Source organism: Myotis nattereri, assembly GCF_964212035.1.
Source record: "Myotis nattereri genome assembly, chromosome: 2".
Taxonomy (NCBI): Eukaryota; Metazoa; Chordata; class Mammalia; order Chiroptera; family Vespertilionidae; genus Myotis; species Myotis nattereri.
The window spans coordinates 194,812,531-194,827,220 of NC_138076.1; the positions used below are offsets into that span (position 1 = coordinate 194,812,531).

At 46.9% G+C, this 14,690-nt stretch overlaps 2 protein-coding genes across 2 annotated transcripts in view; both read left to right on the top strand.

Annotated features, from left to right (window-relative positions):
* Positions 1-6: 6 nt before the first annotated feature.
* MRPL51 (mitochondrial ribosomal protein L51) lies at positions 7-1,823 on the top strand. Its single transcript, XM_081083147.1, has 3 exons — positions 7-856; positions 941-1,051; positions 1,504-1,823. The coding sequence occupies exons 1-3, from the start codon at positions 778-780 to the stop codon at positions 1,698-1,700; spliced, it is 387 nt and encodes a 128-aa protein (XP_080939273.1). The 5' UTR covers positions 7-777; the 3' UTR covers positions 1,701-1,823.
* Positions 1,824-7,473: 5,650 nt separating this feature from the next.
* The window catches only part of VAMP1 (vesicle associated membrane protein 1), a 53,442-nt gene continuing 46,225 nt past the window's right edge, over positions 7,474-14,690 (top strand). The window contains exons 1-4 of the mRNA XM_081084223.1: positions 7,474-7,637; positions 10,846-10,975; positions 11,398-11,556; positions 12,637-12,688. Of these exons, the coding sequence (XP_080940349.1) occupies positions 7,636-7,637; positions 10,846-10,975; positions 11,398-11,556; positions 12,637-12,688 (343 nt within the window). The 5' untranslated portion in view covers positions 7,474-7,635. The remainder of the gene's footprint in view (positions 7,638-10,845; positions 10,976-11,397; positions 11,557-12,636; positions 12,689-14,690) is intronic.

Below are 14,690 nucleotides of genomic sequence, written 5' to 3' on the forward strand. Positions count from 1 at the left end.
CTCGTTACAGACTCTGGACTCCAGCGCCCTAATCTTGCGGCTGCTGCCTTCCCTGCTTGGTCCTTGCCCTCAGTCGTTGGGGAGGAGGCCCCGGCAGTGTCCGCCAGGGATGCCGCGTTCCTAGCTGGGCAGTGGTAGAGCCCCTGGAGTAGTGACCCACTCAGTCAAACCCAGGACTGGAGCCAAGTCCAGGCCGGGACTGAGAAGGTTTAGGATCTAGTCCGGGTTCCGCCATTTCCTCTGCTACGTGACGTCCAGCAAGTCACTTCACTCAGGAGCCCGATTTTCTCCTCTGTACAATAGGGGTAGTAAAAAAAAAAAGCGACAGCGCAAAACTGCTGTGAAGCATAGAAAAAGGAAGCTCTGGGTTCCAGGGTCTGAAACATCTCCCTCGCAGCTGAGGGACGGCCAAGGAAACAAAAGAATGAATTTTCTTGAAATCCAGTTTGAGGACACACGACGGAGAGACTCCCTCACCTCTTCTACCGCTCCAAGACTTCCGGCTCGCAGAACGGAAGCGCCTAGGCGGGGCAGGGTCTGAGTGACAGACACCCCGGCCTCTGTGCGCCCGAACCCGGAAGGCGGGGCTTGTGGCTGGGGAAGGAGGGGCTTAGGAGCTCGCTGCGCCCAGAGCTACCTGGGTAAGGCCCAAGATGGCTGCTTTCACCTAGTACCGACGGGAGGGCAGCACGAGTGGTCCCTGCCATCTCCTTGAAGCTCGCGTCTGGCCAGCACTCTGCCATAGCTGCATGCTGTTGTAGGGGAGAGACGAGAACAATGGCAGGGTGCCTCGCTGCGGACGCAGGAAGGCGCCTGTGGAGCTGGGTGCCCCAGGCCTGCAGAAGTTTCTCTCTGGGTAAGTGGCGGATGGAGAGAGACGCCCGGAGAACTGCTTTTCAGTAAGCGGCCAGGATTCAGTCTCTTCCTTCTCCATCCCTAGGTGTTCCTGACTTGTATTTTGTAAGGAACACCGTCCCGCCCCCCAAAGTGGTTGATCGTTGGAACGAGAAGAGGGCCATGTTTGGGGTGTATGATAACATCGGGATCCTGGGTAAGACTCGACTCCCTTGCACAGAATTTAAGAATGGCAATTACGTTGCAACAGTGGCCTTTCCATCCCCCACCCCACCCCAGTTTTTTTTAGGAATGGTACCGTGCTCAATAGCAAAGAGCAAACACTTATGTGGTTATTTACGTTATACTGGGCATTGTTCTGAGTGTCCTACATGTATTAACTCATTAAACCGCATAATAACGTTTTCATTTTATAGGTGAGGAAACTGAAGCATAAAGAGGCTAAGTAATTTTTTCAAAACTAGCAAATAGCAGTGTCAGAATTTGAACCCCAAACAGTCTGGCTCCGAAGTCTGTGCTCTTGATACTGTAGTGTGATGTGTCTTGTCTGTAGGGGCTGCTCTGAGCGGTGCAACTGTATGCGGAAGGCTTAGCAGCTGGTCGAGGCTGTGTTGTTTTGGAACTAATATGTTCTCTCACATTACACAGGAAATTTTGAAAAGCACCCCAAAGAACTAATCAGGGGCCCCAAATGGCTTCGAGGCTGGAAGGGGAATGAATTGCAGCGTTGTATCCGAAAGAAGAGAATGGTTGGAAATCGGATGTTCAGTGATGACCTGCACAACCTTAACAAACGCATCAGCTATCTCTACAAACATTTTAACCGACGTGGAAAGTACCGGTAGAAGAGTAAGCTGGGGACTGTGGAAGAGGCATATCTAACATCCAGGTGAAGGGAAACAGTACTTTTTTCCCTATGAGGAAAGGAATTTGTATGCTCTCCGTAATAAAATGAGGCTTCTTTAGAATCTGTTATCCACACTTTATTTTCCTCTAGATGCTACTTTTACTTGCATAGACTATGAAGTCTGACTCATTCCTAAGTCTTAGAGTCTTAGATTTGGGCTTTACCACTTGCCTTTTGCAGTCTAGCCATGTCTATGGCCTTTAAAAAAGAAAAATTGTTGTTGGCATTTTTTGACATTTGGGCTTCATATATTGAAAGTAGTAATTTTTAATTGCCTCTTAATATTAAATATATTTAAAAAAATCCACAGTGGGTCTGGCTGGTGTGGCTCAGTGGTTGAGCATCAACCTATAAACCAGGAGCCCAGGTTTCAGGCTTGGTCCACAGTTGGGGGCAGGAAGGAGGCAGCCGATCAATGCTTCTCATCATTGATTTTTCTATCTCCCTCTCCCTCTCTGAAATTAATAAAAATATGTTTTAAAAAAATCCACACTGGAGTGAAATGTAATGGAAAAGTGGCATTATATTTCTGTACTATTCTTATAAAAACTATTGGTTACTTTTTCTGAGCAGAAAATTGTAGGAGAAACAAAAATGTGTAATATATCCTTGACCCACTCTCTGCATATGCTTTTCTAGTTAGGGATATCCTAGCCTATCCTATATAATAAAAGGGTAATAGGCAAATCGACTGAACAGCAAATGACCGGTCGCTATAACATGCACTGACCACCAGGGGGCAGATGCTCAATGCAGGAGCTGCCCTCTGGTGGTCAGTGTGCTTCCACAGGGGGAGCGCTGCTTAGCCACAAGCTGGGCTGACAGTTGGCAAGCACAGTAGCCCACCTCTGGCAGCACTAAGGAGCGGGCCTAAGCCGTGGTTGGACATCTCCGAAGCTCCTGAACTGCGAGAGAGTGCAGGCTGGGCTGAGGGAACCCCACCCAAGTGCATGAATTTTGTGCACCAGCCTCTAGTGCAGCAGTTCTCAAACTGTGGGTCACGACCCCTTTGGGGGTCGAATGACCCTTTCACAGGGGTCACCTAAGACCATCGGAAAACACATATATAATTACATATTGTTTTGTGATTAATCACTATGCTTTAATTATGTTCAATTTGTAACAATGAAATTGGGGGGTCACCATAACATGAGGAACTGTATTAAAGGGTTGCGGCATTAGGAAGGTTGAGAACCACTGCTCTAGTGTGTGTGTGTGTGTGTGTGTGTGTGTGTGTGTGTGTATGTATATATATATGTGTGTGTGTGTGTGTGTGTGTGTATGTGTGTATATATATATATATGTGTATATATATATATATATATATATATATATATATATATATTCTTCAGAACACCTTGCACTTAGCAGTCTCAAATATTTGATTGTCTCCTCTCCAGTCCCACCAAATCATGTAAGGTATTCCAGAGCCACTCATATTTCATACCCACCTCTCCATTCTTATATCCAGCTCTTCTCCAGCCATCACTTTGAAAACACTCTCCCATATTATAAGCCCCGATACATAATATATACATTTCCATAAGACCCAGGATCGTAATTTATGTTCACACATACCCATATCCATTTCTCTGAAACCCTTAACTTTTCACGTGGGGAGCAGGCCTAAGCCGGCAGTTGGACATTCTTAGCGCTGCCGGGGGAGGCCAGAGAGGCTCCTGCAACTGCCGCTATGCTCGCCAGCCGAGAGCCCAGCTTCTGGCTGAGCGGTGCTCCCCCTGTGGAAGCCCACTGGCCACCAGGGGGCAGTTCCTGCGTTGTCTGCCCCCTGGTGGTCAGTGCATGTCATAGCGACTGGTTGTTCTGCCATTTGGTCGATTTGCATATTAGCTTTTTATTATATAGGATATTTTAGTAGAACATGTGATTATTTTTTTTTTAAATATATTTTATTGGTTTTTTACAGAGAAGAAGGGAGAGGGACAGAGAGTCAGAAACATCGATGAGAGAGAAACATCGATTAGCTGCCTCCTGCACACCCCCTACTGGGGATGTGCCCGCAACCAAGGTACATGCCCCTGACCAGAATTGAACCTGGGACCCTTCAGTCCGCAGGCCGACGCTCTATCCACTGAGCCAAACCAGTCAGGGCAGAACATGTGATTACTAGTGAAGAGGAAACTGATAGTTCAGTTCAGTGAGCGTTTATAAAATGTTTCCTGCTGTGAAAATATAAAAGGTCTTGTTTTCAAGGACAGAACAATCTTGTTTTAGGTGTGAAACAGTATATAACATTTTCATTCAATAAACACTGAATCATATGTGCAAGGTTATTTGTAGGGACATAAATCACTGTCAGGATTGATTCCTAACTCTCAGTAGCTTTCATTCTACATAAGAGATATATATATGTAAACAATATGAATTTGAATATGGTAATTGCATAGAAAAATTAGAGACTTCTAAGAGTTTTTTCTTGGCTGGGGTGGGGGAGTGGGTAGTCAGAAAAGGTATTTGTTGAAAAGATGACATTTGAGCTAAGTCTTGGAAAATTTCAGCTTAAGGACATGGGAAATCAATGTTAACTATGAACAGTAACATATGGGCAGCAGCTTTGATGAGTAAAAATAATTGCAGTGGGTAGGGGAATGGGGGATAGCCTTGTCATGGGAACATAGACATGTGAGCAAAGGTGGCAACTACTGACACAGGTCCATAGGATTAAGTTAATGATCATTAACATATCAGTAATATTTTTCTAATAACAGGAAATAAGTTTTAGATAGGAAAAATAGCGCAAATGACCAGGAGTCTAGCCAGGATGAAGACCTTAGATTTTTTTAACCCTGTAGACCAGAGCTGTTCAATCCTGGTTACATGTTAGAAACTTCTCAGAGGCTTCAACAAAACAAACAACAACAACAAAGAAGACTTGGACCCGTCCTACACCATGAAATCAATCTGAGACTGGGTTCCAAGCATTCATGTTTTTAAAAGCTCCCAAGAGGTTCTAAATTAGGATTGAGTACCACTGCTTTGGAAAATGGAAGAAGGCAAGGGAGTGCTTTTTAGGGTTCCTTTACTTTGATTTGGCTGAGTCTCTGAACTCATGATATTTTTGCTGTTTGATTTTGCTTGGTTTAATGTGTCTGTCTGTCTTCCCCATTAGTTAAGCCTCATTCCCACTGAAGGTAGGGACTGTCTTGTACATATTTGATTGCTGCAGTAGTTGAATATCTGGCATATTAGATATTTTTATATATGGGCTCTTTTTAAAAATATCGATTTTAGCCCTAACTGGTTTGGCTCAGTGGATAGAGCGTCAGCCTGTGGACTGAAGGGTCCCGAGTTCGATTCTGGTCAAGGGCATGTACCTTGGTTGCGGGCACATCCCCAGTGGGGAGTGTGCAGGAGGCAGCTGATCGGTGTTTCTCTCTCATCGATGTTTCTAACTCTCTATCCCTCTCCCTTCCTCTCTGTAAAAAATCAATAAAATATATTTTAAAAAAAATAAAAATAAAATAAAAATATCGATTTTAGAGAAAGAGAAACATTGATTGGTTGCCTCCCATAGACACCGCAACTGGGGATCAAACCTGCATCTTAACTATGTGCTCTGACCAGGAATTGAACTGGGACCTCCCGTTTCATATGTCGACACTCAACCACTGAGCCACGCTGGCTGGGCTCCTTTTTATGATTAAAATAAAACCTGTTAAACTAGTAACAGAGGGAAATTTCATTAATTTGATAAAGATTATATACTGGAGATTAACAACATACATTTATGGACATGTATTCCCTTTAAAAATCAGCAACAAGACAAGGATGCCCACTATTACTGCTGCATTATAACTTAGTACTAAAGGTCCTAGTCAGTGTTACAAAAAAATTAGTGTTTGCTAAGGGTTAGGGGTGGGGTGGGTGTGGCTATAAAGAGACAGCTCCAGGGAGTCTTGTTCTAGTGTAATAGTTCTGTACTCTGATTGTGGTAAAAGGAATCTACACTATTTCATAAAACTATATACACATGCAGGCGCACACACACATACACAGGAATGCATGTAAAAATGGCAAAATGTGAATAAGCTCTGTGGGCTGTACCAATGTCAATTTCCTGGTTTTAATATTATAGGTGAAGGGCTATAGGGGAACCTCCCTGTATTATTTTCTTAATTTTAAAAGTATTTCAATTAAAAAAAAAATTCAGTGACTTAGTTTTCAGGGGAAAGTTGGTGGGGATACTTAGGTGTTCATGCTGCCAAAAATAATTCTTCCCATTGATTTTGTCTTTGAGGGCTTATGATTTGTTTTCAGTTCCTACAAGTTGTCATTTTGGTGTGGTTATAGGAGGTAGATGGGATAAACACATGATCAGTACATTATGTTTCTAAGAGCAGTTGTTCATTAGTTTTAAGCAGGGTTGTGACATTTGCATAGAGCATTCTGGTGGTTCCTTAAAGGATGGATATGAGGGAGGGCATGACTAGAAACACAAAGATATTTCACTAATTCTAAAATACACTTTTTAAAAAATGTTAACATCTAAATTAGGATGTTTCATTATAACTGTTAGCCAAATGAGTGTCTGAGGCTTGGAAGAAAATTCAGAGACAGCAGAGGAACACTTTGAGAAATGCTGTCTCACCAAAGTTCTTGATGACTAACTACATTGTGTGGAAAATTATGAACATCTAAGATTGAGTAAAAAAAATGAATCATAAGAGCCGCAATACGACGTTTTAGGAATACTGTTACCATGTTATTCTTTTGTATTTTCTTTTTTTACATATGCACCAGAGTGAAATATAAAAATCTCTATATAAGTCTATACTTTCAATAAATATAAAAACAGTTCTGATAAGAAAGCAGCGAGTCAGTTTGCTACCTTGTTTTCCTAGCGGGAGCTGAAATAATGTTGAGTTTTACAACGGATAAGAATAGTGAGACAAGGGGAGAGAATTTTTGAAATACAAGGAAAAATCGACTCGACTTGGTGAATTATTAGAGGCGGGGTAAGGATGAACGGGGAGGAAGTCCAGGGTGGTGTCCGTTTGGGCCACCTGGTGGGTAAGGTACCTGGAAGGCCCGGGAGGAGCAGGTTTGGCGGGAGGTTCAGTGTCGGATACACGGCGTGAGGCGCTTGTCGGCAGCGTGGAAGGAAACGGATGAACGAAGCCTGCGTATCTGCTTTGTGGGGACGGAACCCCCGCCCGGTACTTGGGCCCGAGAGCCTGCCGTTCTGCCTTGACGGACTCTGCCTCCGCGGAGTTGTTGGTCAGAGGCGGGCAGGTGGGTGGGACGCCGGACAGATCTGGGCGTCAGGGCTGCGCGTGGACTGACATACCACCGACTTCCCCGGGAGTCCCGGCCACTGTGAGCCTGTGGCCGGGACACTCGGCGGCTGTCGGCGAGAGCGGCGTGATTGGCTGGAGCTGCCGGCGCTGGGACCTTGGGCGGGGCCAGGCTTCAGAAGCTGTTCAGCGATTGGCTAGCAGGCACCAGAAAAGACTTAACTCGAAATGTTGGAGTTGCCCCTCCAGAGTGTTGAAGCGTGTTTTCACAACCCCCTGTCGCTTAGTTACAGATTAGCCAACTATAGTCATCTTTGTCAGTAATGAGGAAACTGCTCCTTTGATTGGCCAATTTGCTCGGGCTTCCCTTCTGGACTGCGCCTGTCCCGGGCTTGGATTGGGCCGCGGGATTGTCAATCTTATCGGGGAGGCGTGGCCGGCACTAATAAAGACCGGGACCCGAACTGCAGCTGCAGTAAGTTCCACCGCAGCTAGAGCTCCGGGTGGTCAACTAGACGTGCAGCTCGGCAGTTCCGTGGACTTCAGCCGCAGCGTTCCCCTCGCCGGGTGTCTCGCCGCAGCCTCCGGAGAGGAGACCGGTCCTCACTTCTCAGAAAAATGTGAGTTGACTCTGGTGTAGGGAGCTCGACCCTCCATGCCAACTGTCACCGCCAGCGTCAGACTCTGCGGGATGGAAATGGCGCATTGCAGCAGCTGCAGCGACGCGGGGAACTACCCCCGCGCGCAGCCCCCCAGACCTGACCACCCCCAGCGAGGAGGGCAGCACTCCACTCCTGCACCAGCCACAGCCAGCACCCCACGGGCGGGGCAGGGGCGCAGGGGTCCCACATTCATTGCACCCATTCTTCTCGCCCGAGGGGCGCCTCATGCAGCTCTCGGTCTAGCGGAGCCCGGGAGAGGGCGAAGGTGGGGCATGGAGTTATCGGGTAGGGGTCTGAACGAATGTGTACTTGGTTCCTCTGGAAAGACAGTCGTAGGTGCATCTGCTAGTTAGTAATTTCTGTATGTCCCTCACCCCAACTGTTACGTGTTGCCTCCCTCCCACCTTGGCAGTGAGCAAAGCTCCAGAAACTTATCTGCCAGTTCTCAGAACTCAGGGGGCAGTGCCCTATGATTCCAAACTGCCTTCCTCCCATGGCCACCCTGAGGTGTTTCCCTTCACTGAGTCTCAGCCAAGTGCCGGGGAGAGAAATAGACCTGAGGATCCCGGTCTTCCCCAGCGCATTACGTTTAGTCTCGGACCATCTTCAGCATCACCTGCATCCTAAGATCCGAGGGAGAACCGTGGCTAGACAAGTGAAGCACTCCCCTGTCAGGACCACTGTCTGCTTGATAGAGGTCTTTCTTCCTTGCCATTGCCTGGAGTCCTGGCCTGGTCCTCGACAAAAAACAGGAAAAGGTTTACTTATCCTACATAAAGGTTATAACTGTTCTGGATATTTTATTGCTGAGTGCTCCCAACTCCCAACAAGTCGTACGTGGAATGGTCCCTTCACATGCTTTATAACCATGTCACATTTTCTCAATTGGATTTCTGCAGCTTTTACTCTGTGACATTCTGTGCATCTTGGCCAAGTCCTAGGAACCCATTTGTTTGCATTTGGGGAAGGAGGATCCTTCTCGGCTGACTGGTTCCCAGGAGCACCCATGTGGGATGCACCGAAGGAGGTGGAGAAAGTGTGGGGAGCAGCAGGGCATCACAAGGCCTCTGACCTCAGTCTTGTCATTGCTGCGGCCATCCTGGACTGCTTCCAAGACCAAACAGTGGCTCCTACCCACTCACTGGGTTTTCCGTCTTCAGAGAACTAGATTGCTGCTGAGTTCAGTGGTGGCACAAGAGTCTCCTGGCTTCCATGGCTTTGGGTCTTCCCTTTGCGCCTTTACGCCTTAGAAGTGAGACAGTGATGTTAATGGGGACACGTCAGATGTAATCTGCTAGCGTCTCCTTTCTGAGGTGTTATTCTCTATCTTTTTAGACTTGAAAGAAATTCATTTAGGGAGGAGGAACTTCTGGGTATTAGGTCTATTGTGAGTAGTCAAGCATTTCCTGCGTGGTGACTTGGTGATGGTTGAATCCCTCTATCACTCATTCTTAGACTGCTCCTAGGAGGTGTGTTTTGTGAGATTCAGCTTCTGTTTGAGGAGTTCTTATTGTAATTCTATTCTCCATCAGATCTGAGAGACCTCCCTCCCGCTGGCAGGGTCTTCCTTGGGAGAGAAAATCTCATGCCGTAGGTTAGACTTCATGAAAAAGAGTTTGTCCTGAACATGTTAATCCCTTCTAAGGCAAAGGGACTGAGGACAATCACTGTGGGTAGTAGTGTAAACCAAAATTTCTCTTTGGGACATAAGGGACATATGTCTCCTTGGGACACAGGGTAGTTTCCTGAGATTTGTTGCCAAATCTAGAAAAAGAAGGGACAGAATGTCAAAGATGCATGTACACTGAGGCCCATTTCTCTTCATTTTGCCTCCTGTCTATACTCTTGGAACAGTTCCATAATTAATGTAATTGTTTTAGGCCCCAGTTCCATCTAAGTGAAATTTCCATCTTCTCTGCCAAAAACAAAGCAAGCAAACTGTTCTGACTCACTGAACCTGCAGAGGCTCTGCCTTTGGTGACTCTCCAAGTTGTCCTTACAACAGCCCAGTATACTAATTGTGGAATGAAACATAACCAGTAAGTGGATCCCCTTAAGCAGAATCTGTCAGCTTGCTCTTTGTAGATTTAGGCTTTGGGGAAAGGGGCTGTTTAGTCCATAGGCTTACCCTGAGGGTTTAGTCTTTTGTACAAATGTCTTCTAACCTGGATTGGAGGTTTCCAGTTTGACTTTATGTGAAAGGCTCTGACAGCCAGGGCAGTGCCATTCAGGCCAAAGGTAGCACATTAGTCCCTGGAACCATTGTGTCAGAGGATGTGTGTGAGTTCGGGTCAGAAGATGGCCCAAATAAGATCTCTTGATACCACCCTGGACGTCCCTGACCCCCACTAAATGTTGTTACAGGATCTTTTGTGAATATCCCACGTCCCGCGTGGTTCAGGGTTTGGGATCTGGAGAAGGGGCTGCACACAAATGAAAGAGACGAGACAAGAAATAATAATTTGGAAATATTGGGGGCCAGGTGGAAAGCCCAGTGCAAGGGAAAGGACTTCCACTGGTGCCCAGGCCTTGCCAACCTTTTATTCAATTTTGGATACACATCTAGCTCTTAGTCAGGCAGGTAATTGTAGTAACAGGCAGACTATCTTAAAGGTCAGTAAATATTAAAAAGATTTACTCTGAAACTGTTCGGCCAGGAAATAGCTTGAGCCCCCATTGTCTGGACTAAACAATCTGTGCATAGCTCTGGCCCTTGCCAGGGGCTCAAGGTTCATCAGCTTTCCAGGATCCTTGTTTACACTTCTCTGATAGCGAAGACAATGGCTGGCTTCCCGCATCTTTTATCTTTTGCTTCTTGTCACTGTGCAGTATCTCCCTCCTTGGTATGGCCAAGGAGCTAAAACCCCTTCTAATTACATAAAGTAACCTAATTGCCATGAATTCGATGGTGTGGGGTGAGTGTGCACATGATTTCTTTCTTGTTTTGGGTACTTTGTGTACTCTATACACTTTTCTTTCTTTCTTTTTATTATATTTTCTTTTAAAAAAATCTTTATTGTTGAAAGTATTATTCAGGCCCCCCCCCCCATTAACCTCTTCCATCCCGCTCCCATCTTCCCTCCCGCCCCAGGCCCTCAGCACCCCATTGTCTGTGTCCATCCATGGGTTATGCATATATGCCTACAAGTCTCCACTTTCTCTACAGGTCCGATCCAGCTCAGCCGCCCACTGAAGGGGCAGCAGAAGGGACTGCCCCAGGTGGGGGTCCCCCTGGCCCTCCTCCTAATACGACCAGCAACAGACGACTACAGCAAACCCAGGCACAAGTAGAGGAGGCAGGTGGAGCGTTTTTCCCCGAGGGTTTCCAAATCTTGGCATTTAGAACTTTTCTTTCTTATAGAGCAGTGGTTCTCAACCTTCTGGCCCTTTAATACAGTTCCTCATGTTGTGGTGACCCCCAACCATAAAATTATTTTCGTTGCTACTTCATAACTGTAATTTTGCTACTGTTATGAATCGTACTGTAAATATCTGATATGCAGGATGGTCTTAGGCGACCCCTGTGAAAGGGTCGTTCGACCGCCAAAGTGGTCGCGACCCACAGGTTGAGAACCGCTGTTATAGAGCGATAGCTAAAGGCTTTGGGAGGCAAGGCATCCGTTGGAGTTACACAGGGCAGCCCTGTGATCCCCTGGTTGTTGTTCTTTCCTGTGTCTCTGGTGGAGAGCTTAGCAGCTTTGTTTCTGGCCCCCCTCAGGTGGTGGACATCATGCGTGTAAATGTGGACAAGGTCCTGAAGAGGGACGAGATACTGTCAGAGCTAGATGACCGAGCTGATGCCTTGCAGATGGGAGCGTCACAGTTTGAGAGCAGCGCTGCCAAGCTAAAGAGGAAGTATTGGTGGAAGAACTGCAAGGTGAATTTTCTTGTCCTTTCCCCCTTCTTCTTCCTGGGCCACAACTCACAGAAGGCAAGAAAACCCTTCGGTTCTAAAGGGTGTCCCAAAATTCATGCAAGAAGTAATTTTGATAGAAAACACAGGTTTATAATTAAAAATTGTAAATTTTTTATTGATTCATAAAGTATACAATATAGGGTTATGTATGGAGTAGCATATCGGGTAAATGGCCTCCATAGCACAAACAACTGGATTATCATGTCGCAAAAGCGAGCACCATTAGCTGTTATTGCTTGAGCAGCCGCATTTCGGTCATGGAAAATTTCAACAAAAGAGTGCGTATGTGCCAGCAAAGCTGTGGAGGCCATTTACCCGATATGCTATTCCATATATAACCCTATACTGTGTACTTTATGAATCAATAAAAAAATTTACAATTTTTAATTATTAACCTGTGTTTTCTATCAAAATAACTTCTTGCGTGAATTTTGGGACACCCTTTGCATTCCTCCCCTTTAGTGGTACAGGATCTTTGCCCTGCAGAACTCTTCTTGGGAGGGAAGTCTTAAAAGCCTCCTTGAGCTGCATTACCCAGAATTGGCCACCAGGGTAGGCTAGAGTATTCAGACCCACTCACCGGGGACACCCTGAGGAGTTTGGAAATGGTTAGTCAAGCTGCCTTTGCTAAAAGGACCCCTGGGAAATTTTTCACCTGGCCCTTCCTCAAACACCCAACATGGACACAATGACTGGAGTAGATAAATGTATTTAAATACATGCAGCTTTGGGGAATGAGCTGAACACTTCACATTGAAAAATGAACCATCTGACTGCAGATCCATTGCAGTTCTTTTCAACACGACAGGACCTAAGGAAAAAGAAGCAGCTACAAAAGCTCTGATGTTTCTAAGGAGCTTCCCCTATGGTGCAGGGGTTATTGTCTGATGGGGAGCATGGGGGCTGGGCTCTCGCCAAGAGGCCTGCAGATCTCCTGGGTGATGTGTGTTTCTTGCGTTGTCCCAAAGACAGAGTAAGTTCTCTTCCTGGCTCCTTCCTTTCCCAAGTCCAAGGACCCATTTTTTGTCAATTTCTCCTCAGATGATGATCATGATGGGGGTTATCTGTGCCATCATCGTGGTAGTTATTGCAAGTAAGTATTCCTGAGATTTCTGGTGGGGTGAAGAGGTGGGAAGGTCCTGGAGTCTTCTCCCAGCCCTGCCTGCTTGCCTCCCTGCCTGAGGAGTGGGGCTGCTCTGACTGAGGTATGGAGATCACTGTTGTGGAATCATCATCTGGCTCAGGAGGGAGGAAGGGCAAAGACAAAGGACTCCCTTGATGGACAAGGCTTCCCTCTGCTTTTTGTCACTGTCGTGGGTCAGAGGGAGACATGGGGATGGGACACCTACAACGGAAAGACCCGAATGCCTAGTAACTTGATGTAATTTGTGCTCTTGTTTTCTCCTGTCCCTCTCTCTTCTCCATCTTGGACTTCCTGATTCCTGTGTCCAGTTTACTTTTTTACTTGAGAATGTGCCACCCCTTCCCTGTTCTCCATTGCCATCCAAACTCATGTTCCTCTCCTTGTTTGCTCTCTCAACAAACTTCCCCATCTACCTTCCTCCATCCCAGCCCAGCTTCTCCATCGCTCACTCCTCCTTTGCTGTTGCTTTCATTTGCACTGTGTCCCTCAACACTGGAAATGCTGCTCCTGGCGCAATTTGAAGCAACTATCCGAAGAGCAACAGCTGGCACCTCCTCCCTACCTGCTTCTTATATACTCGCAAATTCCTCCAAAGCCAAAAAGAGATGGAGGCCAAGGGAAGGGGACGGGCGGAGCTGTAGTGATGTGTCCACAAAAGTGTCAAGATTTGGGAGGAGAAGGGTATCAGTGCCCGTGTGCCTCCAGGAAAGCCAGGCCGCTGGCAGGAGGAGGCCATAAACACCTGCGAAAATGGTGGCTCACTCAGGGCTGCCCTGGCCACTTGGAGCTCTTCTCCTATGCCGGGCCTGAGAGGATCCTGGGTGGGCACAAAGTCCAACTCGGTCCTGGTGCAATACCCTCTTAGAGAGTAAAACCTGTTTTTTGCAGTTATTTCTAATCTGTTAGTTCAAGATTTTCTACGTCTTCAGGGATCTTACAGCCTTTTACTTTGTTCTCCAGCGACCTGGAGAACACATATTAATTGTGAAAATACCAGAATTCTCATTGCCATCCTAGAAGCAGTCCCACAAGCTCATAACCGGGAAGGGTTGTCCCTTGTCCACATTTTCTGCAGCGTTCTGTACTGTTCATGAGAGTACCAAATAACTTCATCCAGCCCAAGTTTGGGGCTCTTGATTAGTTTCCATTGTTGGCATGCAGAGAGAATGCCTATTAGTTAGAGAGAAACAGTGAATGAAGGGCCTAATTTGAAAATAACAAGCTCAGTGGAAGCCACCTCTTGCCCTCTCATGAAGGAGGGTCCTGCTCCTCCCTTCCTGTTGGTTAAGGAGTGTGAGGGGTCCTTGGACTTTCAGGGACTTCCTGTACACCACTCCTGTGTACTTGCCAAAGACAGGGACGAGGCAAGATGTCCTTTCTGAGGCCTGGCCGATTCTGAATATTTTAGAAAAGCCCAGTATACCCACCAACTCAGTCTTGGGGTAGGAGACGGACAGTGTAGAGTTTGTGCTATCACGGGGCCCTTTCACCCAGAGCCACCTGTCTGTCCTTCCTGCATTGTACTCCCCTTCTAAACCATGTGTACCCATCTGAATTCCACTTTGCTGCCTTTCCTTTCCTCTTTGCATGGCTTGTGGGTACAGACAGTGGAATCTAAGGATGGGAGGTACTCAGCCTGTGCAGGGGCCACTGCTGGGCTTCAGGATAGGGTATTGTGAGGGGAGGCAGGCAGGCTGGGAACAGAGGGGAAACACCCATGCGCTTGTATTCCTTCTGTCCTCTGGCCCACAAGCAGGAAGAGGCTGGGGCCAGGCGGGGCCGGGTTGGATGCTCACTTTCCATGCAGCAGCATTTCATTGCGCAAAACCATCCTTCCTCTCCCTTCGCCCCTGTTCCCCACCTCCCCTTTGTCCTGCCCCAGGGTGGGACTGAAGAGCTGGAAGAAAGCAGTCAGTGTACCCTCCCAACGGTTCCCCCCGAAGGTCTCCAC

What these genes read in the sequence shown, in the direction of transcription:
- MRPL51 (XM_081083147.1), top strand. Translation starts at nt 778, where the DNA reads ATGGCAGGGTGCCTCGCTGCGGACGCAGGAAGGCGCCTGTGGAGCTGG. An exon ending in CTGCAGAAGTTTCTCTCTGG is followed by an intron (nt 857 to 940) that starts GTAAGTGGCGGA and finishes CTCCATCCCTAG; the next exon opens with GTGTTCCTGACTTGTATTTT. An exon ending in TGATAACATCGGGATCCTGG is followed by an intron (nt 1,052 to 1,503) that starts GTAAGACTCGAC and finishes CACATTACACAG; the next exon opens with GAAATTTTGAAAAGCACCCC.